Source organism: Sturnus vulgaris, chromosome 14 (genome assembly GCF_052056855.1).
Source record: "Sturnus vulgaris isolate bStuVul1 chromosome 14, bStuVul1.hap1, whole genome shotgun sequence".
Taxonomy (NCBI): Eukaryota; Metazoa; Chordata; class Aves; order Passeriformes; family Sturnidae; genus Sturnus; species Sturnus vulgaris.
Window position 1 is genome coordinate 2,063,155 of NC_142256.1, and position 26,700 is coordinate 2,089,854.

Genomic DNA, 26,700 nt, shown 5'->3' on the forward strand with positions numbered 1-26,700 from the left:
TATTTTAAGGACCTTAAAGTGGCACTTACCTAAGTGGAGTCTCTGTGCTGGAGTCATGGAGTGTTTCCACCTGTCCCAGGTGCCATCTGTCATATCCCAAGCAGTTTCTGTCAAGCACTGAAGGGAATGGAATGGAGATATCTTCCCCTTTCAGGCTTTAGCTGTGAATTCTGCCTTTCTCCCTCTGTCACTGAGACAGCTTTGCTTTTTTTCTGCACACATGGTTATCACAGCACAGTGTTGGTGTTTTGTCTTCTGGTATTAGTCTGTCCCTGAAGTTAACTTTTTTTAAAAAAAATTGGAAAAAGTGATAATTCTGCTAGAGTCCTGTTTTTTGGTTTTTTGGGTTTTTTTTTTTTTTGTTTTGCTTACCCATCTAGGATTATTAATACTGGATTATTCACCACTAGCCATGGCTATTTTGGCCTTCCTGGCCTCTTTGATATACATGACAATTTAATTGATATAGTGATGTGTCATACATGGCCAGTGAACTTATTTATGGATTTGATATACAGAGGTACGTCTGTGACTTGTTTTATGTATTTTTTGCTAGGGCTTTTAAGCCTCAAAATCAGCTTTTTGAGCTATGAAGCAGTGGCTGTGGGGATCAGGTAGCAGTGTGTCCTGGAGCTGATGAATGCTCTCCATGGATAGGAAATGCCACCTCTTTATTAACAGCTAAAGAGCTCAGAATGGTACAGAAATTTAAGTGATTGCTGGAGTCTTTTATTTCCATTGCTTCCCAGAGTTGTGTTGCAGTACAACAGCTCTGCAGCACTTTTGTGAAACAGCTGCCAAAAAAGCCACAGCTCTGCCTGAACCACAGCTGACCTGCTTTGTGATTCAGCCCTGCCTGCAGCCTCTCTACTAACAATATTCCTGGCCTTGTGGCTAATCAGCCTTTTCAGGGGCTGTAGGATAATTCACATCAAAATTACACTGAGTTCGAGGGCTTGAGATGAGAGATTTGAGATTTTTTTGATTGGGGTTTATGCATGCTCAAAGATGAGGGCTCGGGGTCTTTTTTTGGTGGGGAACCCAGTGTCAGCCTGGTGCTTTTCCAGACCTCTTTGGCACATGTTTTAGTGTCATTATTTTAGTTTGATTGTTGTTGTTACAGTTTGGTACCAGACCAGTGCTCTGGGTTTTTCATGCCCAGCAGAATTGCTGTGAATGGTGATATTGGGATATAGTTTAAAGATAAAATATGGTTATGGCTTCAGTTAGAAGAACGAAAAAAATCCATGAGTATCGATTTCTATTTGGAGTTATTTTTTTCTGCAGATCAATGTTTGTAAGTTATTTGTTCTTTATTGGACTTCTTGAACTGTGTTGCCTAATAGTAAATTTTTAAAGCAAAGATTTGATCCTGGAATGTGTTGTTTTTTTTTTGTTTTGTTTTTCTGTGGATGGCTTTTTAGCCTTGAAAAGGGAGAACAGAAAAGCTCAGCCATGTTTTCACTAGTCATGCTTGCCTTGCCACCTCCTTTCCTTCACTGTGTTTTTATATATGAAAGGCAGAGGCTCAAATTAAGTTTACACATGAAGGCTGTGGAGGGTTTGTGGACTTTGAGCACCATGGAGTGCTCTCCCTCCATGTGAGCCCCAGGGCCAAGCCTCTCCTTAGTGACAGAGGACATGGCTCAGGCTGTGCCAGGGGAGGCTCAGGCTGCACATCAGGGAGAATTTCTTCATGGAAGAGCTTATTAAACATTGCAGTGAGCTGCTCGGGGAGGTGTCCAAGGAACACCTGGATGTGGGGCTGGGGGACAAAGTGGGGTCACTCACAGGTTGGACTCAGTCTTTGAGGTCTTTTCCATCCTGAGTGTGTAAAGGTGGTAACTGCACCACTTAATTAGTGGCTTGTCTTCGTTTTCTTCTGTCTTCACTCAGTGTCAGAACGGGTTTTTTTTACAGCACAGAAAGCTCAAACCTCCAAAGTTTCTGGGTTCCTACATGAATGGTTCTGTGTTTCTTCTGAACCTGCAGGATGAGCATAGCCGTGACCAACCCTAGGTTTTGTGCTTTGGGGTGTGGCATCTCCTGTGATTGAGTTTTAGTCTGAAGTGCTGCAAACCCTGCTGCCTGCAGCAGGAGCAGGCTCCAGCCTGCGTCTGTTGTGTGATGCCAGCCTCCAGAGTGGCTCTGTCACCTCAGCACCCCTCACTGCACTGCCAGCCCCAAGCCTGGTGTTTGTCACCCCCAGGGCTGCCCAGCCTCTGCCCCTGCACCCCAGCTGATGGCATCTCTCTGATGGAATTGCCCAATCCATCTGTTATTGAAGATAATTATAAATGCTGTGGAGAGAGCCTGTGCTGGTTCTGCCTGCCACTGGGCTGTCTCCTGCTGATGCTCCTGTGCCGTTTTCCCCTGGTCACATAACCAAACCAATTCCTACAGAAAGTTTGTTTTTCTAGCTCCATTGCCTTTTTTTTTTTTTAATTTCACTCTTAGGTTCCCTTTCTCTCAGCACTGCTGCTGGGATACCTTTTTCTTTTATAAAATTACACCATCAAAGGCTGCATTACATATGGAAGATACTCAACTTATAAATCCAGACCCAGAATTCCAAGTAACTGCTTTTTTCATAAAGAAGGGGGGGGGGGGGGGGGGTAAAGATAAAACCGTTGAACCAGGACTTTATAGCTTTGAAATAAGATCAGAGATTAAATTTTGCAGGGCAGGCCTGTATCTAGAAGCTCCTAGTCACTGCTGCTTACCAGATTTCACAGTCAGCTGGGCTGCAGCAGGTAGGAAACAGCTCAGCCACAGGCTCAGAGCATATTCCAGGCACTGACTGCAGCCCAGTCCTCCCTCAGGTGGGGTGATCTGCAGCCCCAGAACAGGTGCCTGAGGCCTGACAGGGTCTTTTTATCTCTTAGGCTCTGTTTATGGCAAAACTTTTATTCCAGATACTAAATCCTGCCTTCTCTGGAGCAGCTGAGCATTTTGCCACAAGCTTTAGGGTGCTTGTGACCCAAGATAAGGGTCAGTCTGTGCTCATAGCTGTGATTGTTGGGTTAGGGAAAATGGACTTTTAAGAGAAAGTAGAATATCCCATAATGGTAAAATTGATGGACCATCCAACTCCCTCCAGCCTTTCCTTTATGCATTTTTTCTATTCCCTACCCTCCTTATTTTCATTTTCCAATCAATTGTAAACAATTGTGATTGATTGTGGTTTCTAACTGTTTAAACCAGTGCTTTTTTAATATGTCATAGTTGAAAGCAAAAAACGTTTACGCTTGTGGTGATGATGTGAGTGTGTGATTTAACTTTTCAGGAAGTAAGAGGAAATAAAATTTACTGCAAAGCTTCTCCACAGAATGGGTCAGGTTGGGAGGGATCTGGTGCCACCTCCCTGCTCAGGCAGGGCCATCCCTGGCACAAGATTTTGTCCAGGTGGTTCTGGAATATCTCCAGGGAGGGACACTCCACACCAGTGTCTGCTCCAGTGCTGAGTCACTCCCTGGCTTTGCAGGGACATGGAGGGGTGGAAATCCCTGCCAGGTGAAGTTCAGTCCCTGTTTCTGGAATAAGGAGCACAACTGGAGATCCACAGTGCCTTAGCTTTGAACTTTTAGCTTTCTAATGTGAGTCTACTAAAATAAAAAGGTGTAGCCTTTTGTTTTTATGTGAATATTTAAATTTCTGCAGCTGTGGATCCCTGTGGTCCTGGATTTTGCACAGTTTTTGCCATGGTCAGTGTTAATTTATGTGCCCACATTGCCTCCCTTGTGCAGGAATCTTCTGCATTCCAAGGAAAGGGATATTGCCCTGGTTTAACTTGGTTTTACTGGAAGCTTGACCAAAAGCCTCTGGTCAGAGATGGGAACCTTTTGAAATGTATCTCCAGGACTTTAATGAGATTTGCTGGAGGACAGCTTTCCATAAGCAAATTAAGTTAATACAGTTACAAGTTGTTGTTTAATGACTCTTACACTATTAACTACATTGCCAATTGTGTGGCCAATGCAGTTGTGCTGGTCTGAGGATATCTTTGGGGAGTAAATTAAAATGAAATTACACTTACTTAAGACTTTTCTGTGCAGGAGTAATTGCATTCATGTGGTGAATTTTATTTACTAGCTCTTCTGGTGGGTTGCTATTTTCTGTTGTTGTAAGATATAATGAATATTTTGGGGTTGGTTGGTTTTGGGTTTTTTTTCCCCAGCCAGGTGGTGTTCAGCTCTTGCTCAAATTTGGGTGACCAACTTCACTGGAGGTAAGCAGGACTGTGACATGTCTTTTTTTATTAAAATACCAATAAAGTTTCCATAGAATCAGAGCCTGTAAGTGTTCTTCTGACCACTGACAACCCTTGAGAAGTCCGTGCTGAATTTGTTTTTTAAAAACTCTAAAATGTCAGACCTGTTGCTGTTCATAAATGTTTATTATCAATAGGCAGCTGGAAATGTTACATCTGAAAAGGTAGAAACACCTTGATTTTTCAATAGGCTTACATTTTTGGGAAAAAAGTAAATGCTTTTTATTTTTTTTTTTTTCAGTTTACAGTTAAGCTAAAAATACACATAAAATAAATAATTTTATTTGTTATGTACATTGTTTCATTTTGTACAGGTTATACGAGGGTCTGACATGGAGTCTGCACTACGGATGGAAGAGATGCAAGTAGAAAAGTACATAAAACTAAGCATCTGTTTTTGCTTTTTGCTCTTGCCCTTTTCTCCAGGGGTGGCTATTACCACTCAACTGGCAGATTCTGAGGTCCCCATTCTGTCTTTGCATACACAAAATTCTTACAACATGTAAAAGCTCTTTTGCCTGGAAAAGGCCTTTTTGAGTTTTTGAGCAAAATTAAAATAAAGAAGAAGGTTGGTGGGAGGGTGGAAAAAAGTCTCACTTTTTTTTTATTCCACAAAATAAAATGGCATTTTAAAATATGCTCGGGTGTGAAGGCTGTTTCTGTGGTTGCTTTTTTTATTAATGAAGATTTAATTTGACAATAAAACTTGATTGCTAGAAAAACTGTTTTCAGAGTCAGCCCAGGTCTCCAGGGCTCCCATATAGAAAATAGAATACTTGAGCATCTGCTACTGTCTTTTGCTTCTGAAAATCCTTAGCCCTGTAGCCCCCAGACCTGCCTTATAAACACCTTCAGTAGTTTTTAAATAACTGTACAATAGCCAGAAAAATAGCTAAGACCCAAAAGTGCCCCCTTGCTGAAAAACAACTATTTATAGTCAGAAGGCCTCTCGCTCTGTCAGCTAAAGGAATCACAGTGTTCTGTCAGCTCCTGCACGGGGCACGCCTGAGCCCTGGGCACAGCAGCTGCTGCCTCAGGGGGTGCTGCTGATGTGGGAATGCTTTCAATGCCAGGGGAAAAGGGGAAAAAAAAAAATCCCCCCAAAAATCCCTAAAATCGGCCATGCTGAACAGGGATGGGGCCAGGCTGCACTGGTGGCTGGAGGGGGTGGATATTGATGGAGAGGGGTCTGGCAGGAGCCCTCCCTTGGCAGAGGGTTGGGCTGGATGTCCAGATCCAGAAACCTCCCAGAGGGCTCTTCCAACCCAAACCAGGATTCTGTATGGAAGGAATGAACGAGATCTGAAATTCTGTGTGCTTTGAGCTCTGTTGCTGATCTGGTTGGGGGTTTTGTTTTGCTTTGCACACCTTAAAAAAAAACAGAGCAGGTCAAAGAGTTTCCCTGAAGCACAAAATGCTATCAGAGGTTTGGAAGATAAGGATGAAATGCTTTTGCTTTTTAAGTGTACCTTTTAAGATGAAACAGGTTTTCTTTTTAGAACAATGGTTCTTGGTCACGAATTGCCTCCAGGGCAGTTGTTGGTCTGGGTGGAGGCAGTTACATGACTAGTATAGAAATTACTCTTTTGTAAAAAGGACCTGAAATGGGGAAAGAAGTGTGAAAATGAAATTTCATCAAATTATAAACGTTTAGGAAATAAGCTGATGTGGCTAGCCCAGAGTATTCTCTATCTCTTCCAAAAAAAATCCAGTAAGAGAGTGACTTTATAGCTGTTTCAAGTCACACATTCACTGAACACTGCAGAATTCTGTTGGGGATAGTTTATTTTAGATTCTTCTCCAGAGAGTGGATTTATTATCCACTACAGTCTCACTGATTCTAATTAATTTTTACCATGACATTTAATTAGAGTGCCTGATGCTTCCAGCACACCTGGGAAGGTGTGACCAGCCCTGGCCCGTCCCTCAGCTGGGAGTCCCAGAGACCTGGAAGTTCCTCTTGGGAGGAAGAGATCCCTGCAGTGCACCCGGCCCAAAATCACCTCCAGGAGGTCTCAGTTACAAAACAACTTTCATTAATTCTAGGCAGCCCTGGTGGTTGGGATGTTTTTGATTTTTTTTTTTTTGCCATCCTGTGTGTGGAATTGCAGCAGAGGTGGGAGGGGGTTCCTGATCCTTTGGGAATCATCCTCTGAGGCTGCACAGAGCTTTATCTGTCTGTGGGACAGGACTGGACACGCAGCCAGGAGTTCACCCACCACTGAACCTCCTCCTGGGTAACTGAATTCGCTTTTCTTTGGGATTTTGCTCCTTTGAAAAGGAAAGTAACGACACCAAAGCAAAGCTGGGAGGGGAAGCAGGACAAACACGTAATGGTGTGAGAGCAGTGAGTGCTTGGGTGGTTTCCAGCTGCTGGAAAACCCAGAGGTGCTCCAGATCCTTGCCTGCACTGTTGCTAACTGTGCAGATGCCCCATCCATAGCATCCAGGGTCCTGCACGTGTTCCTGTCCCTGGCAGGGAGCTCAGAGTGCCCTTACCCTGCCCGTCCCCTCTTCGAGCTCCTCTTGCTCAAACCAGACCTCCATCCAGAGCAAACACTAGACAATATTGCACAGAGAAATCTGGGTGAGGAGCCCCTCCCAGGGCTGCAGGGGACAGTCTCCAGCTGTCCAGGCTCCTCCAGCAGCCACAGTGCTGGCCCCACTCTGCTGCCTGAGCTGCCTTTCCCTCTCCTTGCCCAGAACAGGCAGCAGAGCCACCCTGCTCCAGCCACAGCCTCCCCCTGCCCTCCTGTGACACCCAGGTGAGTTGTCCTTGCCAGTGATGGGGTGAAGAGTGATTATTACAGAGGTGATGATGTGGAATTTTCCTATAGCCCTACCCCAGTGTGCACCAGTGCTGAGCTGCCTGTGGAGCCCCCCCTCCATGCTCAGAATCCTGTTGTACCAACCAATTTGAACCTCTTTAAAAAGTAAGGGTTAATATTCATACATTAATATGTTTATTTAAATACTCTTAATATTTACAGTGGCTGTTTCTGCTAAAAATCATGTTAACATGGGCTGTCGGGAAAGGGATGGAACACAAATACAGGAAGGTGACATTTTGGGTGAGGCATAAATCACAAAAGCAAAGGTGTCAGAATTTAGGCTTCCAGGGTATGCTGCTCCTGCTCTCTGTCTACTGCAGAAGTCCCCTAAATTCCCTTCATGGGGAAACCATGCGAGTTTCCTACATGGAAAATTATCATAACAGACATACAGTTAAATCCTAACCTGAATTAGTTGTAAGAAAATAAAAGTACATACTACTGCTACCAATATTAACTACGTACTGTATATAGCGCCTTTAAATTTGAAAGTGCTTATAAATAATGAACTAACCCCCCCTGCGAGGTAGGTAAGTATTATTATCCCTATTTTACAGATGGGGAAACTGAGGCATTCGAGAGGCTGAGTGACTTGCCCAAGGTCACAGGGGAGGCAGAGGCAGAGCAGGGAGTGGAGCTGAGCTCCCTCCTGGCTCTGACACTGCCCATGCTTCCTCTGAGGGGACACAGGTACAAACACGGGAATATTTACATATTTACCAGCAAGTGAGCCATGTACAAATGCAGTTATCCAAATAACCTGCACAGGTAATTCAGTTAATTTCTTGTTTCTGAAGCAATTTAGGTAATCTCTGACCTGAGTACAAACACCTCCCAGCTCTATTAAATTCCTAACCCTGGGTGTTATTTATTAATTTTTTTAATTGGTGATGATGCCCCATCCCTGGAAGTGTCCAAGGACAGGGCTTGGAGCAACCTGGCCGAGTGCAAAGTGTCCCTGCCCATGGCAGGGGGGTTGAAACAAGAACTTTAAGGTCCCTTCCAACCCAAACCATTCCACAATTCCATGACCATTGTGCTGCTTTAAAAAGCCAGGTGAAAATGACACTGGAATGGGAGGTGAGAAAAAGATGCAACTTCAAGAGCAAGAAATCTAAGAAAGGGCAAATGGTTGAGTTCTCTGTTATTCCTAAGTCCAAACTTTGTGTATATATACAAGGATCCCTCCTGAAACCCACAGAATAAAGGCCAGGTGTGACCCAGCTGAGCCAAGGAAAATTTTAACTCCTCACAGGAGAAACTCGAGTGTTCCATCAGCTCCTGGCCCTTGCAGAGACAGCACAGGGGTCATCCACTGATTTCTCTGAAGAAGAACTTTCACTAAAACACGTTTTCTTTTTTGAGCAATTGAAAGCAGAAAAATACTGGTGAACTCCCAAATTTTGTGCTGCAAGTGAATTAAGCAAAACCTGGGTTGGTTTGTTTTTTTATCAAATGTATTTTTCAGAAGCTGCTTCAGTTTCACTCCCCTGAAGCTCCTGTTTTAGCATAATAATAATTCACCAGCTGCTCCAAAGTCTATTGCTATCAACAGGGATGCATAGATGCAATCAAAGAGAATTTTGCCTTTTGGGGGACCAATTTGAGTTTTGCAAACTCCTGGACACGTGTATTAATCACAGCCAAATCAAATATTTGTGTTGAATTCCGAAGTCAGCTCGTAGCTGGGAGCAAGGAAGGATCTCAGCAGTGAAACAAAGCCCAGGGGAGCCCCAGCCACGGAGCCACTGAAGCATCTCCCCCTTTAGCACAGCACTGGGGATGTGCTCAATGTGCAGATCTGGATGTGGCAGCTCCCAGCCCTGCCCTTTTGGGACACAGCAGGAGAACGTGACTCACACAGCCTGCAGGGAAGGGATTTTTGCATTTTTGGGGGCAGCACTGCAGAGTTAATTCCATTTCTTTGTGTTGTTTGTACCTGGTGATGCATTGGAGTGACACCATGTGAGCCGTGTGCTTGTTCTCACTGAACACTTCAAAGCCTCTCCGCTGTCCAAGGACATAAACCCCAATTTCTGGCCCGGTTTCAAGCCCAGTTAATGTAATCTGCATAACTGTACTTGAATTGTTTTCATTCTTCCTCCTAACCCAGGAAATGCCACAAAGATTCTCTGGCCCCACGTCAAGTAGAGCCCACAGGCTGCAGTGTGGCTTAGGTGAGGCATCAAAGGATTCAAATTCTCCCCCCTTTAGCAGCTCCCGTTAATGTTTATCCTTGCAGAAACGTGCAAGGTTTGCTTTCTTGACCTGTGGGGCTTTTGCTGTGAGCATTGCCTCTGACTGTGGCTCTCTCCTCTCCGTGGATTTGCTCCTCCAGCCAGGGGTGCCTGAATTCCTCATGGAATGATCAGCAAGTGCTGCCCACCCTCGGGTTTTGCAAGTCTCCTTGTGCACCACCAATGTCAGTCTGCTCAGCCTTCCATGAGGAAAGAGGAAATGCAGTTTTCAAAGACAACTCTAACCCTGCAATTAGTGTGAAAGCCTGAAATCTGTTGATACAAAAATGCCTTTCACTCTGCCTTAACCAACACATCCAGAGGCTTAAATATTTGGGGTTTTACACTCCCTGCTGGCAACAAGACTGCTGTCATTACAAGCAAGGAATACAGAAGTGTTGTTGAGTCTGCTCCTTGCTGCTGATTTATCTCAACACCCCGGAGCCACAGAGGTCTGCTCTGAACATTTCCACGAGTTCAGGCACCTCAGCTCTGCCCCAGGAGCTGCTGCAGCACTCTCATTTCTCTCTGTGCTCCACGTCCCGGGTGAAGCTGCCCCGAGGGAAAACCCCACAAGGGGAGTTTTCCCTCGCCAGAGGAGGGGGCCAGGTTTAAAACTCGGGCAGAGAATCCAGCTGCAGTGTTCCAGCATCCCTCATCCCTCTGCTCCTGAGCCAGCAGAGCTGCTCGTGCCCCTCGCTGCTGAAACCTGGCCTGCTCCAGTGGCAGGGGGAGATTTTCCAGCTTTACATTTCTCCAGAGGCGATTCATAGCCCAGGTCCCAGGTGAGGTTGTTGCTGGCAGCCACCCTGGAGCTCCCAGAACCCCTCCTGGCAGCAGAGCCCTGCAGGAATGAAACCATTCCCGAGCTCCTGGGCAGGACCTGCTCCCTCCAAGGACGCAGCTGACCCAGAACAGCTCGGAGGTGCCCCTGAGTGCCAATCATCTGTGTTTCTTAGCATCACTGCAGAAGAAAGTTCAAGTTTCCCATGGTTAAAAAATTAAAATAAAAGCCCCTAAAAATCCCTGTCAAGAATTCAACCACCTTGCCCTTGATGGGTTCTTTTTCCCCCTCTGATGCTCATTGGGACAGCAGCAGTGACAGTTCTCAGCCCTGTCCAGACACTCCCACAGCTGGAGAAATAAAAAATAATAAAAGACAATAAAAGATAATAAAAGATCCCACCTCCTGCCACACTCCTTTGTGCTGCAGCTCAGAGAAGGACCTGCAGAGCTGTTCCAGCAACTGGCTGCTCTTGCTTAGGCTGCTTTTCAGTCCTGCAGCTCAGGGGCCCAGGGAAGATGCTCTCCCCCAGGAGATGGATTTCCTCCTGAAGCCTGACACCCATCAGAGAGGCGGCAAAAAGTGAATGCAGCACTAGAATTAAAATTAAGGATTGCAAAATAAGGGCAAGGCTTAGAGCTGGGTTTTGGTTCAGCCTATTAGAAACTACTCTGAGGTTTGTATTTCAAGCAGCCAGGGTTGTTTTGGGTTGTTTTGGGTTGTTTTGGGTTGTTTTATTTTCGGTTCATCTCCACAGGAGTTGGAGGCAAGGCCAGGTGCTGGCTTCCACTGTCAGCCTAATTGGAAAGTCCTTCTGCTCCCCAAAAGGGAAATTAGGTAAATAAGCAAGTATGTTAGCAACAAAAACATGTTCCAGGTGGATGATCAAAGGGGTCTCATATTCAGTAATAATTTACAATATTAATACAGTGGCCTGAAAAAACAAGCACAACCAAAAGAATCAGAACTCATATTGCTTAAAGGAAACAAAAAAAGCTGCAGTTATAGGTCGAAACCCTTTAAAAAGTATTTTCTGTGTGATTCTCAGCCTCCTGCTCAACAGCTGTTTGTGCTGATGAGGAAAACTGAGCAGGATGCAGAGCCAATGGTGTTGGACAGCAGCACTGAAACCCAGCTGGAGTGGGATGATGATGGGAGCACTGGAGAAATCCTTTCCTCAGCCACCTGCATGCCTGAAGTCTGTGGGGTTTGGAGACTAAGACTGCATCCAAAGGGATTCCTGTGGTTTATGGCAACCTTATAAATGGTGACACCATTAGTTTAGTATTAGTGAGTGTAAAAAAAGTAAATTAAAAAAGGTGCAGATGGCTATAAAACAGGCTATAACATAAGGAGGTTTACACTTTTTTTTTCACCTGTGGACAGAAAGGAAACAGTGATGCTGAACCAGATGAGAGCAAACAATTACCAATACTTGGCTGAGTTTTCCAGTGAGAGTTAAGAGAGCTTTGCTCAGAGCCGAGTGGTAACATGATCCTCCTGCCCCTCTTTCCACTGGTTTATAAACAAGTCACAGGCCTCCCCCCACGAATCAAACACATCCTCTGACGAGTCTATAAGTTTGGAGTTAGAGGAACAAATACTGGAAGCACAGTGAAGGGAGCTGGTACAAACCACAGGGCACTCCTTGCTCTGTCCTGTAAGTCTCGTGTTCCCACTGTAGGCCACCTCATTGAGGTTAATTTCACTTTTGGAACAATTCTCTTCTCTCTCTCTGTCCATGGGAGAATATTTAATGTCTTTCCACATGTAGTGTGGCTGGATGATGCCATCTGAGATGGTGTACATGGGTTCTGAGCTGGGCTCGGGGACGTGGCCGTTCATTTTGGAGAAGAGCAGCCCCAGCCTCTTGAAGGATTCCTTCTTGGAGCTGGAGAGTCTCTGCACTCTGTTCCCATTCCGGACAAAGGAGCGCTTGCTGATCCCGTTGCTTTTTGGCTTCTCTTCCACCATGTTGATCCCAGACATGGTTTTAATCAGAGCAGATACATTGAAGTCCTTTTTTTTGTTGGCTACATTGAAAGACACGCTCTTGGCTCTGGGCTTTTCTCCAGCACCGTCCTCGTTTGTTTCATCCTTTTGGGACACCTCTGTGCTGCTGGTGGAGTAACTTCTCCTCTGGGGCTTCCTGTTGCCTAAGAGGTCGAGAACTTCATAGCGAAAACTCGAGATGTCCTGTTTTAATTCCTGGGGCAAGAGGAGACAGGAGTTACTCCCAGCACCCCCATCTGACACGAAGGAAGGACCACGTTCAGTTGTGCCAGTGGCTGCTGCCAAATCCCACAGGAACATCACATCCACGGCCAGTGTGGCACAAAAACGATGTGCTGGTGGTGCTGAGAATTGCCAAAATCTGAGGACTGGCCCTGTTGACCCAACCCCTTCTGCCCACGCCCTGCACATCCCAAAAAGTCAGATAAAAAGAGTTACAGAAGAGGGAAAACTGCTGAAATATGGCAAGAATCCTGTCTAGCTGATAGGCCCAACTTTGAATTTGTTAGCAAGTGTTCTTAATATCCATCAATCCCAACCCATTCTTGGCTCTGTCTGCATTAAGACTGAGAATGTGATGTTGGCTCAAATCACATTTTCCAATGCTTTTGTCTGCATAGCACATTGTATATTAAAATATGGGAAGTGGTCATCTAGAAAGACACTCAGTAATAATTCACTCTGCCCACAAAACCCCATCAGATATATTCCCAGCTCCAGTCACAATCCTATTTCCACACATCACAAATCACCTTAACGTGTTAGTGCAAACTCTGCAAGTGGCTGTTTGAATTAATAAAACAAATTATTATTGAGGAATAATAAATTACCTTGAAGTTTTCTTCAGTTAAACCTTCGTTGGTTTTGGAAGTTCTTATCATTGCAGCAACGTATCTTTTCACAAGATTTCTTATCACTTCCTGGAATAGGAAACAATCCAAGTGATTCAATTGCTAGCTCAGCCCAAACTCTGTTCTTGCTGCGTTTCCCTGAGCTCTTGCCAACAGCAGCTGTCCTGACTCTGCTGGCTAAAAAACACTCACCACTAGAAACAAAATGCTTCCTTTTAAGCAGAACCTTAACCTTGGGAAGGGGTGATACAGCTTCCATCTTATGGATGCTTAGTTTTTAACTAAAGGCAAGGCAGTTATTTTGTACTGGGGTTTGTAGATGTACAAGTCACGGAGAAAAAAAAAATTCTTGGAGTGCAGTTCTCCAAGCAGTTCTTAGATGTGCTCTTTAATCTCAGCTGCTGAAAGGTTTTACAATTACCAATCTCAAGTGTGCACACTGTGTATCCTGATGGGCTAAATTTGGCATTTGAAGGTGGTTTATCAAGTATTTGAAGCCAGGGAGGCTATCTTAGCAATAAATAATGTGAAGAACAGCCAGGACCCCATGGGTCAGTGGACATTCACATCAAACCACATCTGCAGCTTCCTGGGTGTTCCCTAAGGGCAGAAACTCCTTTAAGGGTGGCTGCACCATCCGTGGGCAGCACTGGAAGGGCCAAATCACACTCTCAGTGACTTCTCCAGGGACTGTCACTCCTCTGTGTTACCTGTCTGCTGCACTCCATGTTTTTGGCTGGATGAGCTCCATTTTGCTCTGCTCATGTCCCTCCCTGATGGCTTCACAGAAGCAAACTGGTGCCTCGAGCTTGCACATTTATCTGTGCCAGCCAAAACACACCAGGGCTGTTTGTGCCTGTTGTGTGCAGGGAAGAGGCTGCTCCAAACCTGCCCTGCATTTCCCCCCTCCATAATCAAGTCTGAGCAACACCAAGCTGAAGATGGTGCCTGCACTGAGGCTTTGCTGGGAGGTTTTTAAGAGATCCCAATGTCGTGGCTGTAAGCTGTGCTGTGAAGTCAGAAAGCACCATATGTCACTTGTCAAAGGTGACTAATTATGTTAACCACCGACTTCTGATAAAAGTGCTCTTCAGAAAGCAGAAGATGTCTTAAGCAAGACAAATTACTAATGGCTTTTGGCAGTGGAGCCTAACGTACCACCTAACATTCTGGAGAATTTTTTTCCTTCCAGCGTGCTGGCATAATACATCCCACTGAATTCAAGGGCTGAAGCTTTAATGAAGTTTCATCCTTTTCTAGGTTGAGTTTAATGAGTACTTGATGACAGGCAGGCTGAGAATAAACAAACCAGCAAGATTCAGCAAAGGCATCATTCCTCCTTCCTGAGCTGTCCCAAACAAAATAATATCCCAACCACAGTCTGAGTTAGGGGTGCTTCAAAAAACAGAGCAAGAGAGGAACAATTCAGGAGTGTAAAAATGCTGCAGAAATAGTTTTAATCAGGATGTCCTGACAGCCTGATGGCAGTGGGGATATGACCTTGACTTCAGCAGCCACACTGATACCTGCAAGTTTTCCACTATTCCAGAGGGGCTGAAAGGCAAGGACAGATTTACTGAACCATCCACCTCCAATGAGGAAATGCTTTAATCCATGATAAGCAAAATCCTCTTAGAGGACCTACATTTATGAAACTATATTCTGGGAGCAAGCAAAAACTGAAGTATTGGAGTAAAAAACTTCATGTGCTCAAGAGTTTACCTGGTAATGTTGATTCTGAATCAGGTTGTCAGCATGTCGTTCCTGGAAAGAGAAAGGCACAGGGGTGTCACCTGTCTGGTCCTGTCTTTAGAGCTCCTGGTGGCTCTGAGCAAGTTATGATCCCTGAATATCCCCAACACCCTCCAGAAACGAAGCACAAGCCCATGAGCTGCTTACTGTGAATGTTTTGAGGTTTTCGTGCCTCTTCTGCTCGTTGTCAGAGTCGTCTCCTGGGCACAGCTGGTTGTGGATCCACTTGCAGAGGTACCAGACTGACTTGGGGCTGGGGACAATGTTAAAAGGAGGGGGCAGAGTGGCACCTTCATCGAAGTAACTCATCCAGAGCTTTGTCCGTGCAAACTTCCACTCAATGTCAGCGTGGTCCTGTGAGAGAAGGGCAGAGACCATCAGCAGCTGCAGGCAGGAGATCCCAGAGCCAGGCTGAGGAGGGGAGCTGTGAGCAATCAGGGATTTCTCCAGCTGCAGGCAGAGCAGTGTCTGGGGTGGGCGTAAAAGAATTGGTGTGAAATACAGCTGGAGTGAAAAAATACCAAATCCTGAGAAATGAGAGGAGAGCAATGCCCAGCAAGGAGAATTCCCTGTGCTAGAGGCCAGCTTTGTCCTTAAGAGGTCGTGCTCATTAGTTCACCAATGAAAGAAGCAAGAAAACACATTCCTTATTTTACTTTTTGTTAGCACTTTTATTATCACAAACCACTGTTCCTTATGTCTAAATCCAATGAATTCTCATATTCTTCCCTGGGAAAAAGGTCTTCCATAGTGGTTTTTGATTTGTTTTTTATAGCCTCCATTAATTCTGCTCTTATAAGGAAATGACACATTTTATGTGTGCTGTATTTTACATCTTGCCTTTGCATTATCCTTACAGAAGCCAGCAGATATTTTACTCTTAGGTTGGTGGTTTTTTTGTATTTATATTATCACCATGATGCCTTGCTGTGCCCTATTGTTTTTCATCCCAACAAAGTGGAGGTGGGAAGTTAACACCATCATTTTACAGCTGCACAGACAGACACAGGGTCCTTCCAGTCTCCAGGAAAGGAATGCTGAGTTATGGAAGAGACTGACCTTCCAGACTTCAGAATAGCTGAGTTTGGGGAGAACTCTTTGCAATTTAATCAATTTTTAATGAGCCAACCCAGTAACACTGTGCATATTGCCTCCGACATCAGGGCAGAGGCAGCTCCCTGCAGCCAGAGATGCTGCAGAGATCCAGAGCAGATCTCGTGCTGCTTTGTGCTAGTTTTAAAGTTGAGAAAATTCCACTGTTCTGTACGTTCTGCAGAAATTCTGACATCAGGCAGGAAAGGGAGGGAAATAATTTGTGCTGAACACAGCTTAGAGCAGTTCACTGGTGTATCTGTGTGTTGTCACCACTGCAGAGGACAGTGCTGGGCTAATGGCTGTGACATTTCAGACTGAACAGTGTCTGACACGAGATTAAACCAAAGCCACAATCATTCAGGCTAAGGAACAGCACAAGGAGGGAGAAAAGGACAATGCAGGCCGTTAATTTTCCAAGGAGATTTCGGCAAGGTTGGAACAAGCAGCTTATTGAGCGAGGGCTGAGGCTCTCCCAGGCAGGCACTGAAGTGTAGCCCAGGGAGTTTCATAAAATATGGCTGAACATCATGCCCAAAAAATTACTACACTGGCTCTCTGGCCATGCTCCAGCGCCCTGACACGGGTAAAATATGCTCACATTTTGACAGTGAGGTGCAGCTGAACTCCATTTTGGTAATGTATTCAAATTATGTGCAACCCTGGATTTAGAACGACTGTCTCAGTGGCCCAGGAGCACATTAATCTCTGCAGATGATCTGAACCAGCCCAGAACATCACTGTCCCCTGCCAGGTTACCACAGGGGCTCTTTGCAAGCCATAAGGGGACTCGGAGGTGCAGCCTGTCGTGCCCCTTTTTCCTCATACACCATCAGGTCCCATAACTGCAGCATTGCTGTGAAGTATCACAAGTTGGTGCTGCTGGAAATGAAGTCCTGGGTAGTAAAAAAAAGCAGTTTGCAGCAGTAGGAATAACTGCCACCAAAACCAAAACCAAAACCAAAACCAAAACCTAAAACTAAAACTAAAACTAAAACTAAAACAAACAACAACAACAAAAAACACCAAGCAAAGAAAAATAACAACTCCTGCTCATTTTTAGTTCACTTGTCTCTACCTGCCAGCCCACAGGACAGCTCCTGTGTGTCAGCTGGTCCCAGTTAGAGGCAGAGCTGCCTCAGCCCCTTCCAGAAGCAGGGCTGGCTGCTCCCTGCCCACATCTGAAAGCTCCCTCATGCCCATCTTTCCACTTGAGCCTTCCCAGGTCTGGGCAGCTTGAGCTGGAACAAGAGGGACCAGGGAGGGGGAGAGCAAATCCCTCCCCAGAGAAGGGGCCTGAGCTGCACTTTCTGTGCCTCACCTGGATACAGAATCATTTATCATGGAAAAGCCCTCTAGGATCATCAGCTCCAGCCATTCCCCAAGGCTGCCACTAACCCCAAGTGCCACATCCACACACCTTTTAAATCTCTCCAGGGATGGGGACTGCACCACTGCCCTGGGCAGCTGTGCCAGTGCTTGACAATTCTTCAGGAAAAGGAAATTTTCCTGATATCCAAACTAAACCTCCCCTGCTCACTGCCAGGAGAAGCCCAGTGGCAGCTGCATGTTGCTGGTTTGAGCATTTACAGCATTTTTAGGGGAAGAGCTGAGCCCAGGGCTGAATTCACAGCCCTGCTGAGGTTGAGCAGGAGCTACAAACACCTGGCAGCACTGCCTGGGGCAGGTGGGGCATGGCAGGAACTGAAGGAGAGTGCAGAGACTCATTTTGGATAGAGATATCTTTTAAATTCTTTGTCAACACAGGACAGGTGTGAATGTGCTACCTTCCAACTCAGCATATTCTGTGATATTCTGTGATAAATCCACAACTCCCCTCTACAAAAGTCCATCAAAGGCCCAGTGTCAGTGTGGGAGCAGGAGTGGTGACTTGGCAGCAGTTTCCTTTAGCACATCATAAAAGAGAAGATGCAGTTTGGCAGTGGATGCTGGATGCTGTTTGAAGAGGAAGGTAAGGCAAATCTCTACCTTGGGGACTGCAAATTTGTTTCTGGGAAAGGAAGGGAAATGCTTTAAAAGCTTTTCTGTACAATGTGGGGTGGTTTTTTTTATTTTTTGTTCTTTTAAAATAGCTGGGTGGGACATTTCATCCCTGGAAGTGTCCCAGGCCAGGCTGGGCAGGGCTTGGAGCAACCTGGGCTCATGGAAGGTGTCCCTGCCCATGGCAGAGAGCTGGAAAAGGTGATCTCAACCCAAACCATTCTGTGACTACATGGGCTTTCCTAGGAGCTGAGCTGCAAAGCTTAGCAAGACTTTTCCCTGAGGAAGTTTTGAGGCTGAACAAATCCCTGTTGGTCTGGGAGTGTCTGTGGGTGAGGCTGGGGGATCTTGGCTTCACCCCACCTGTATTCCTTCTTGTGCTGTCTCAGTCAAAAAGTGCACTACAACCTCTCTTAAAAGACAGACTGGACCCTCTGTACAAAGCTCAAAATGTCTTTTCTTCCCTTCTCTGTTCTGCTGCTGCAAATTCCCCAGGGTTTACAAACTCAGCCTGTCTCAATTATTCACCTTGATGTTTAGCGAACCTGAGCAAATCAGATGAGAGCTCCTGGCAGCAGTTTTGTGTTGGAAATATATAGCAAAGAGACACTTCAGTTTTACTGACAATGTCTTTGTGTGCCAGGAAACCACCATTTTCTTGGTTAGAGCTCTCCTTAGTGCTGTAAGCAATAAAATCCCCGCACAAAGCTACAGCTCCCCGAACTCTCCTCCCTGTGCTGAGTACCAAAAAACCACTTCAGCATCTGTTCTGTGCCCAGTTCAAACCTGGAGCACCTGGACAGCCTGGACATCAGTCCTTGCACTGCCTGGGAATGTGGCCCCACCAGGTGTGCTCCAGGTCTGGGGTGTCTCCCCAGTGACTGCTGGCCCCAGGGCAAGAGACACATTTTTGGGAGCTGCCTGAGTCTGAGCAGTGAGTACAGGATGCTCCCAGACCTGTGCTGTCTCGTGCAGTGTTCTTAGATGACAGCTCTTGGTAACATTTATAATAAGCTAAAACCCCACATTCACTAGCTCTGCCAGCATGACCTTGATGCTTTAGGAATTTTAATCTAAGTTGGGATTTCACTGTCCTCTCTTTGAGAGCTTCTGTCTCTCTCGCCCTTGTTCTTGTCACCATTTTCTTTCAAGCACTGTTGAGCGTTTCAGCTATCAAATACTCCACACTTAAGAGGGCCGAGCCCTCAAGCTCAAAGAATACATGAACTCAAAGAAACCAGCACTCGGCTTTGCTGTGGGGAAAAAAAAAAACTGTCTCACTTCCTATCACAATGTGAATGTGTCATCCTGGCCACATAATCCTCTTGCAAATCTCTGCCATTTGAAGTGAGAATTAATCTCCCACAAAGATTTCCCTGTGGGATGGCTGAAGCCATTTCATTGTAGCAGTAGCAAATATTTTCTAGTTCAGTCAAAGTGATGTATTCACAGATGTGCCAGATTTTAAATGATTACCTGCTACACTAATTATCCAGAATAATTCAGGCGTTAATCTCTGTCCTTATCTCTGTGTAGAAAATGTGTTGTTTAGAGTTTCTGAGATGTTTTCTATAAAGATTTCCATCACCCTCCCCTCGTTGGGCCATACAGGTTGGATCATGCTTTGCCAAATGGCAGCAGCGAGTCCTGACCCAGCCAGCAGGGGAAGATGCTCTCAGCTTTCTGCATGAGGTGGTCACCACTGCCACAGCCTCCAGGTTCCCTAACCTCTCCATGAGTTCAGCATTCCAGCTCCCTCGTGGCCGGGAAGCTGGTGGAGGGAATCGCTGTGAATTTCCCTTAGCACACAGGAGGTGAAGCTCAGCCCATGGAAAGCGTGTGGCACAGAAGTTCCATCTCCTGGCTCTTCAGTTCCTAACACCCCTGGAAGCCCTGGGGAGTTTAGGTTGGCTCAGGGCTGAGGTGGATTCTGGCCATCCTGTGGATTTTGAGGTGTCCCTGCACTCAGCTGTGGCACCCTGAGGTTTGCTCTGGATCAGGCTGGTGCAGAGCCCTGGTCCAAACCCTCAGCTCCCAGGGGCAGGAGCAGATATCAGCACAAAGTCCTTTATTGTGAGGGTGGGCTGTGGCTGCCCCTGGATCCCTGGCAGTGTCCAAGGCCAGGCTGGATGGGATTTGGAGCCCCCTGGAACAGTGGAATGTGTCCCTGCCCATGGCAGGGGGTGGAAAAAGATGATCTTGAAAGTCCCTTCCAACCCAAACCATTCTGTGACTCTATAAAACCTGATGCTGGGGTGATGGTGATGCTCAGCAGCCAGGCACGCTGAGATCCTCAAAGTTTTCCACTCTCAAAAAATCCCAGGATAATCAGCTGCTCCAGCTCCTCTCTGCCACACAGAGGTGCCCAAGGACTCCTGCCCCTTCCTCTGGGAAGCTCCTGGGATGCAAATCCTCCCCGCACCCACTTGGAAAGGAATAAATTATAAAGATCTCCAGCATCACTCTGGCTGGCACGAAAAGGGCTGCGTGTGCCTTTCCTGTGTTTCCTTCCACAACAGGCACTGGGCTAAGCTGGAAGCCAGGCTGCTGCCTGTCAGATGCAGATGGAGATGGCTGTGACAATGCCCTGGGGACCAGGCTGGCTGGCTGGGGCTCCGTGCCTCTGGAGGAGGCATGGGAAGCTTTCTAGTTGTGCCAGGAGTGCTGGCAGGAGCTGGAGGGGTTTCTGCAGCAGGAGCAGCTCTCCCACCCCAGAAGAGCCACCAGCAGCCCCACAGGATGAGGATGTGCCCAAGCTGTACTGTCCTCTAGGAAGGAAGGAGGAGATGGAACATTTACCTTGCAGGCTACTGAGTAAGGGAGGCTGCTTGCCCGGGAGGCACAGGAACTTCAAAGGTGCCTTTTTTGCTGTGTAATTACCAGTGCTGCAAGGCCTAGGAGAACATTAGACTCTATTTAATATATTTCTCTCTCCACGTGCCTCTTTATTGCTCTGTGCTAAACCCAGAGCAGGAAACAGCACAGAAAATATATCAGGGCTGGGTTTCAAGCAGGCTAGCACAAGAAAGATGCCCTTGTGTGTCCTGAACAGAAAACACTGCAGAAAGAGGGTCAGGAGAAACTTCATCTTTACACAACTCCGCACAGGCAACTCTTGTGCTGTTTCAAAGCTGTTAATTTTGTAATATGTGTCAGGCAAACTGGAAATAACATCAGCAGAGCTCGGGGGTTTGGTGACAAGCTCAGAGAAGCAAGCAGCAAAAATCCAAGCAGGCTATTTGACGTAAATGGTGCTTAACATTTTTCAAAGAAAAAGATGTCATGGAAAGAAAAAGTCTGAGAAAATCAGGAAGCTACAAAGTCAATTAATGCATAGGTAATTCAGCTGCAGCTGGCAACAAATTACTCTGCTTTCAAAGCTGGGGATGACATACTGAAGGGTAAGAACTTAATAGGATCAATCTCAAAAATAATACAAGAAAAATTACTAAAGGAGGACAATCTAGCATTAGGAAAAGCAATTAGAACAGTTAAGGGATGACACAGCCAGGGAAGAGATGAAAGTACTGACGAGCACAAAGTCCTGGGCAGCTGCAGTGGCTCCGAGGAGGAGCTGTGGCAGTGCCCTGGGACAGAGGAAAATAAAGGAGAACCCAGCTGGAGCACTCCCTGCAGCAGCAGGCAGGGCAGGGGGGTGGAAAGGGAGAGCAGCTCCCCAGGATGCAGCTCCAACAGGGACACAGGGGGATTCTGGCTCCAGCACAGCAAAGGAGCACAGGCATGGACAGGTCCTGAGGAAATACTCATAAATGAGCACTCTAGCACTGGGAAACGAGAAAAGTGAATTCCTGGACCAGGATGCAGGTAAGTGACTTCAGGCAAGAGCTACCCTTGTCTGGCAAAAGGCAGCAAGGCTCTTAGGTGAGGAAAGCAAACAGAGCACAAGGGAGAAAACACCTCAAATCAAAAGTTTTGTATAGCAGATAAGCCATCACTGGGACTGTGAGCCTCAAAAACCTGCAAGATGGGGGAAGATCCCACATGGCAGAGCCCATGAAAGAACACACTGTAATGGAGGAAATCAGGAAAAATTCCAAAAATTCCCTTAATTTTGCAATGTCCAAGGCCCCCCACTTGGGAATGGCCAGTGCAATGTCAACAAGACACAGCACAGTGCCTGCTGTTATTATTTTGTTATAAGTTGGATAAAGGACTCCGTCTTTGGAGCACAGCCAAAAAGGCTCAGGAATTATGGAAATGGGGTTGGCTGCAATGGAAAAGAAAAGCACAAGTGGCTTCTGAACATGACAGAGCAGGGACATTTCCTCCTGGGTGACAGCACAGCAGACCTGTCACAGAACCTTGCCCATCCCTGCCCAGAACCTTGGCTGCTTCTCCCAGCCCCTGGGAATCAGTTTGTTTGTACTTGGAAAAATGCATGCTTTAGCATCTCTGCTATTTATAACTTCCATGTGCAGAAGACATTCATAATTAAAATTTTTATTATGGCTTGCAATGCGCTGCATTCCACGACGTATTTAGGTTATATATACATATATAGATATTTATCAAATACTTTTCATCTCCCACCAGCATCTTGGATGGAAATAACGGTAGCTAATGAGAAGGCCAGGGAATATTCTATTGGAGAAAACACAGAGAACTGGGGACTGTGCTGGTTTTAGTGCAGTTAAATTATGGGAACTGACACCTTTTTGTTTCTGCAGTCATATTGCAGTTAAGTTCAGTTTTTATTTTAATAGTCAAATAAATCGGAGCAGTGGGAAGGTCATGCAGAGAAACAGCTCTCTAAAAGCCTCAGCAGGAAGAAACAATGAGGAAGATATCACCAAGGCTTTGTTCTTCCTGCCATCCATTCTCTCTCCTCCATCACTGCCTGATAAGAGCCTCTTTTCATGCTGAAGGTCAGAGAGATAAGGGGCATCTGTGCTGATAACGTTAACTACCTCCAGCCAGGTCAAAATCAAGTAACTCACACATGCCCTGGAAACTGAGCAGGCATGGCTAGCCCAAAGTGCTGGGGTGCTGATGACTCTGTTAGTACTAAGGCAAAAAACAATCAAACCTAGCCTCGTTTCTACTTGCCCTATTTCCAGAATATTGTCTTTGATGTTTTTTCTGCATAGTCAGTCAGGCTGGGATTTGATCTTCAAAACCGACCCAAGCCATTCTAAGAGTCCATGAAGTTATCACTGCTAAAGGTATCATATCTACATTACACTTGGAATACTGCTGGGCTCAAGGAAGTGCCTGCTCCTCTCTGAGTAATCATTCCTAAGGCTTAGGAACCAAACTCAGCTCTCTCTCCTGGCTTTAGGGTGCTCAATCTGCCAGTCCATGCCACCTACTGCAGGTGGATGGGAACCTTGGATTCTCTGCTGGACACAGCCAGGATGATTCCCTGGCACAAACTTGCCTGGAAGGAAGGAGCACTTCAGAATTCACCACTTTCCACTCCATGTCCAAAGCACTTGGTTTGACCTTGCCTCCTCCAGCTGAGTTGCTGCAGGTGGATTTCAAAGGGAAGGACAAACCATGACACTCCACGTGTGCCTGGAGCCATGGGGAGCCCAAAAACCGGCCTGTGAGTCACAGTGTCCTGCTGAGGAGTGGAGCAGAACACTGTGAAACCGGGCTGGAACAGCCTGTGGGGTTTGCAGGGTGTTCTGGAGGTGCCAGGCTTCACCTCCCCACACCTCAGAACTCCCTTATCTCCTCAGAATTCCCTCATCTCCTCAGAATCAGCCAGCTGGGAGCAAGGCTGCTGCTCCTCACGTCCCAGTGCCTGCTCCTCCTCACAGGAACACGACTCTGTGCATGTGCTCAGGCACCAAATGCTTCAGTGTTCTGCTCTTTTATGACTGGCCATAAATTGCCTTTCCTCAGCAGAGGAGGTGAGCTGGATTATGTGTTTTACTGAGCCTGTAAAGGTCACAGCACCAGAAGGAGCAGCAGGTGCCCAACACCTCTGGAAGGCAGCCTTGCACAGCCCCTTAAATGCAGTGCCTGAGCTTAGCTGCCAAAAATTGAGTAATTGCTCAAAAATTAAAAAATCCTTTGTGCTGACCATTTAAATACATCCTTGAGCTGAAGGGAAGGGGCAGATTATAAATGTAGGAGATTGCTCAAGTCTGTAAGTGAAGCACTTTAGTTGTGCAGATAGCTCTGACTCAGGAGAGAAGTCCCTGTTTTCCCCCCTAAAAACAGAAGTTGTAGCTGAGAGGCTACAGGGGACAGGACCAGCAAACAGAAACAGACAAGGAGCTAAAGCATTGAGGTTATTAATCATGTCCCCATTTAATTAGGAGTGGTTGTGTGTATCCTTTCTTCACCTATGTGATCAGCATCAACTTATTTGCAAGATTGCAGCGTGTTGAAAAGGAAATCTGTGAAGCACTGGCATCTAAAAAGTGGTGTTTCAGAGAATTCTTATTAATATAGCTGTTTCCATTGTTCAGTACCAGGGGAAGGCTCTTCCCAGATAAATCCCTTTTAGTGTTTCACTGCTTTTTCCTCAGTAATATTTTTTTCTTTATCTTTCACTTCTCTTCTCCTGCCTTTCTAACAAGAGTCCCCTCGATGCAGAGGCACAAGATAATGCTAATTGAGCTTGTCAGGCCTAAATAAAAGATGGGATAATGCAGGGGGCTGCAACCTATGTGGTTCCATCTGGATACTTCAACTTCTATCATGCAGCAAGAGCATGATAGCAAGAGCTTGTTGTGCTGCTCACACGTAATGGGCAGAGAGTTATTGACCTGTCAGGCAGGGCACTGGGGTGTTAACTGCCCCAAAAAACCTCAGAGCCCAGCCCTGAAAATTCTAGAAGTGCCAGCAAACTCCCTGGAATATTTTAAATCAGTCAGGGCTCATCTACAGATTGCAAGCTCATCTTTTTTTTACTTTATCTGCCCTGAATAAGCCCCAAAATGGTTTGGCCATGGTGGCTCCCAGGGACACATAAACACCTGTGGTTTCAAAGATTAAAAGCAACAGAAAGGCTGAACCTCCTGATTGTGCAGACAGCACTCCCAGGAGTGGCAGGATTGGATCCCAGGATGGAGAATGAGCTTTGCCTGGTCCAGGAACAGAAGATGCAGCTCCAGTGAAGCTGGAGCACATCGAGTGCCTCTATTTAGAGGCTCTGCAAACACCAGATGAATATTAACAATGTGGTTCAAGTCCATGGGTTACATGTAATTAGGCCAAAGCCAGCAAAAAGACAAACAGTTCTACACCTTCAAATGAATCCTTTAGCTTGCTAACAAAAAGCAATTAAGCTGCCTGCCAGTCTGGAGCGAGGCTCCAGGGCTAATTTCACACCCAGGCCCCTGGCTGTATGGGAGCATCCCAACACTGCTGCAACAAATTCCCCTTCACTTTCCAATAAAAATCTGCTGGGAGTCCCCCCACATCCAGTCACAAGGTGCAGAGAGGGCACTGAGCCTTGGGAGTGAATCCCACTGCCCCAGAGGTGGGCTATAGCTCCTCAGGAGGGAGCAGGGAGAGGGGATGGATTGCACTCCATGGGGAAATGCAACAGAAATCGTGGAACCATGGAATGGTTTGGGTTGGGAGGGACCTTAAAGATCATTCCATTCCAACCTCCTGCCATGGGTGAACACCTTTCATTATCCCAGGCTGCTCCAAGCCCCATCCAGCCCGGCCTTGGGCACTTCCAGGGATCCAGGGGCAGCCACAGCTTCTCTGGGCACCCTGTGCCAGGGCCTCCCCACCCTCCCAGGGAAGGATTTCTTCCTTATGTCTGATCTAAATCCACCCTCCTTTAGCTGAAGCCATTCCCCCTTGTCCTGTCTGCCTGTCCAAGAGTCACTGAAGGCTCTGACTAAGTGCAGGAGAATTTCCCATTTCAATTAATTAATTATTGCTGATGCCATGGATTCGTTTTAGGAGTGCAGTAATTGAGATGTGGGTAATTACAGTTGTGCTGTAGAATAAAGAAAAGGTGGGAGTGTGTCACCTGGGCAGTGACCAGCAGATGTGTGTGTTGGTCAGCAGGAGGCTCTGAGGGCCACAGAACTGAGAGACAGAGAGGGGTATTTCACAAATCAAGGAAGAATCATTTTATCCTCTCTCCAGAACCTCCTTGTTTCACTGCACCATAAAAAGCTTCAAGAAATATTAATCCCAGCTTGTATTGGCAGCACAACAAGAGCATAATTTCATTTCCTGCTGTATTACAGAGTTAAAAACCACCGACAGCTTAATTTCTAAGAAATTCAAATTAATGGTACTGAAATGGGCCTGGTGAGATGAACATTTCCTGATGCTTTACAAAAGCTTACTTCTGAGTCCAGATTTAGGAGCTGCCCTCACCTCTATAGGGGAACAGCCACCACCCCAAAATCTGCCACATGCAGGGACTGGGCAGCTGTTGTATTTCAAACCAAGTTTATTGATTCATAAAACTCCTCCTTAGCAAAACCACCAGGTAATAACTGTGCAGGTCGTGCAAGCAGAGGAACATTTTCTGACAGTCCTAAGGGTCACAAATCACAGTGGGGAAGAGAATTTCTGCTGGTGTTGTGAATTAAACTGGGTAGCAATTACTGCCATGGTGCTGAGGGAGTTCAGCTGGTGCAGAAAAGTGGAGGAATCCGTGTGCTTTGCAGATGAAGAAAAGTTTGAAACTGCCACCTGGGGGAAATCCAAACTTATCTTGGAAAAAATGTAATAAGGAGCTGAAAAATCTTTATGTTTCTCTGTGCCTTAATTTTTAAGCTCTCTAGTCTGCAAAAAATGAGAAAATCTCATGTCTAATATCCCTATACTTACAGTCAAAGTTTTATTTATTTTTTTAGCTGCACATGCCATTTCTGTTTAGTGTACAGCTTTTGATTTGCTAAGCAAAATATTTCTTTTCTTC

General features: G+C 46.1%; 1 protein-coding gene across 2 annotated transcripts in view; it reads right to left on the reverse strand.

The window, feature by feature from the left end:
* Positions 1-4,377: 4,377 nt before the first annotated feature.
* TRPC5 (transient receptor potential cation channel subfamily C member 5) overlaps positions 4,378-26,700 on the reverse strand; it is a 104,704-nt gene continuing 82,381 nt past the window's right edge. For both annotated transcript variants that reach the window (XM_014877232.2, XM_088172954.1), the window contains 4 exons: positions 14,886-15,092; positions 14,709-14,750; positions 12,966-13,055; positions 4,378-12,330 (listed from right to left, as the gene is read on the reverse strand). In XM_014877232.2, the coding sequence (XP_014732718.1) occupies positions 11,596-12,330; positions 12,966-13,055; positions 14,709-14,750; positions 14,886-15,092 (1,074 nt within the window). In that variant the 3' untranslated portion in view covers positions 4,378-11,595. The remainder of the gene's footprint in view (positions 12,331-12,965; positions 13,056-14,708; positions 14,751-14,885; positions 15,093-26,700) is intronic.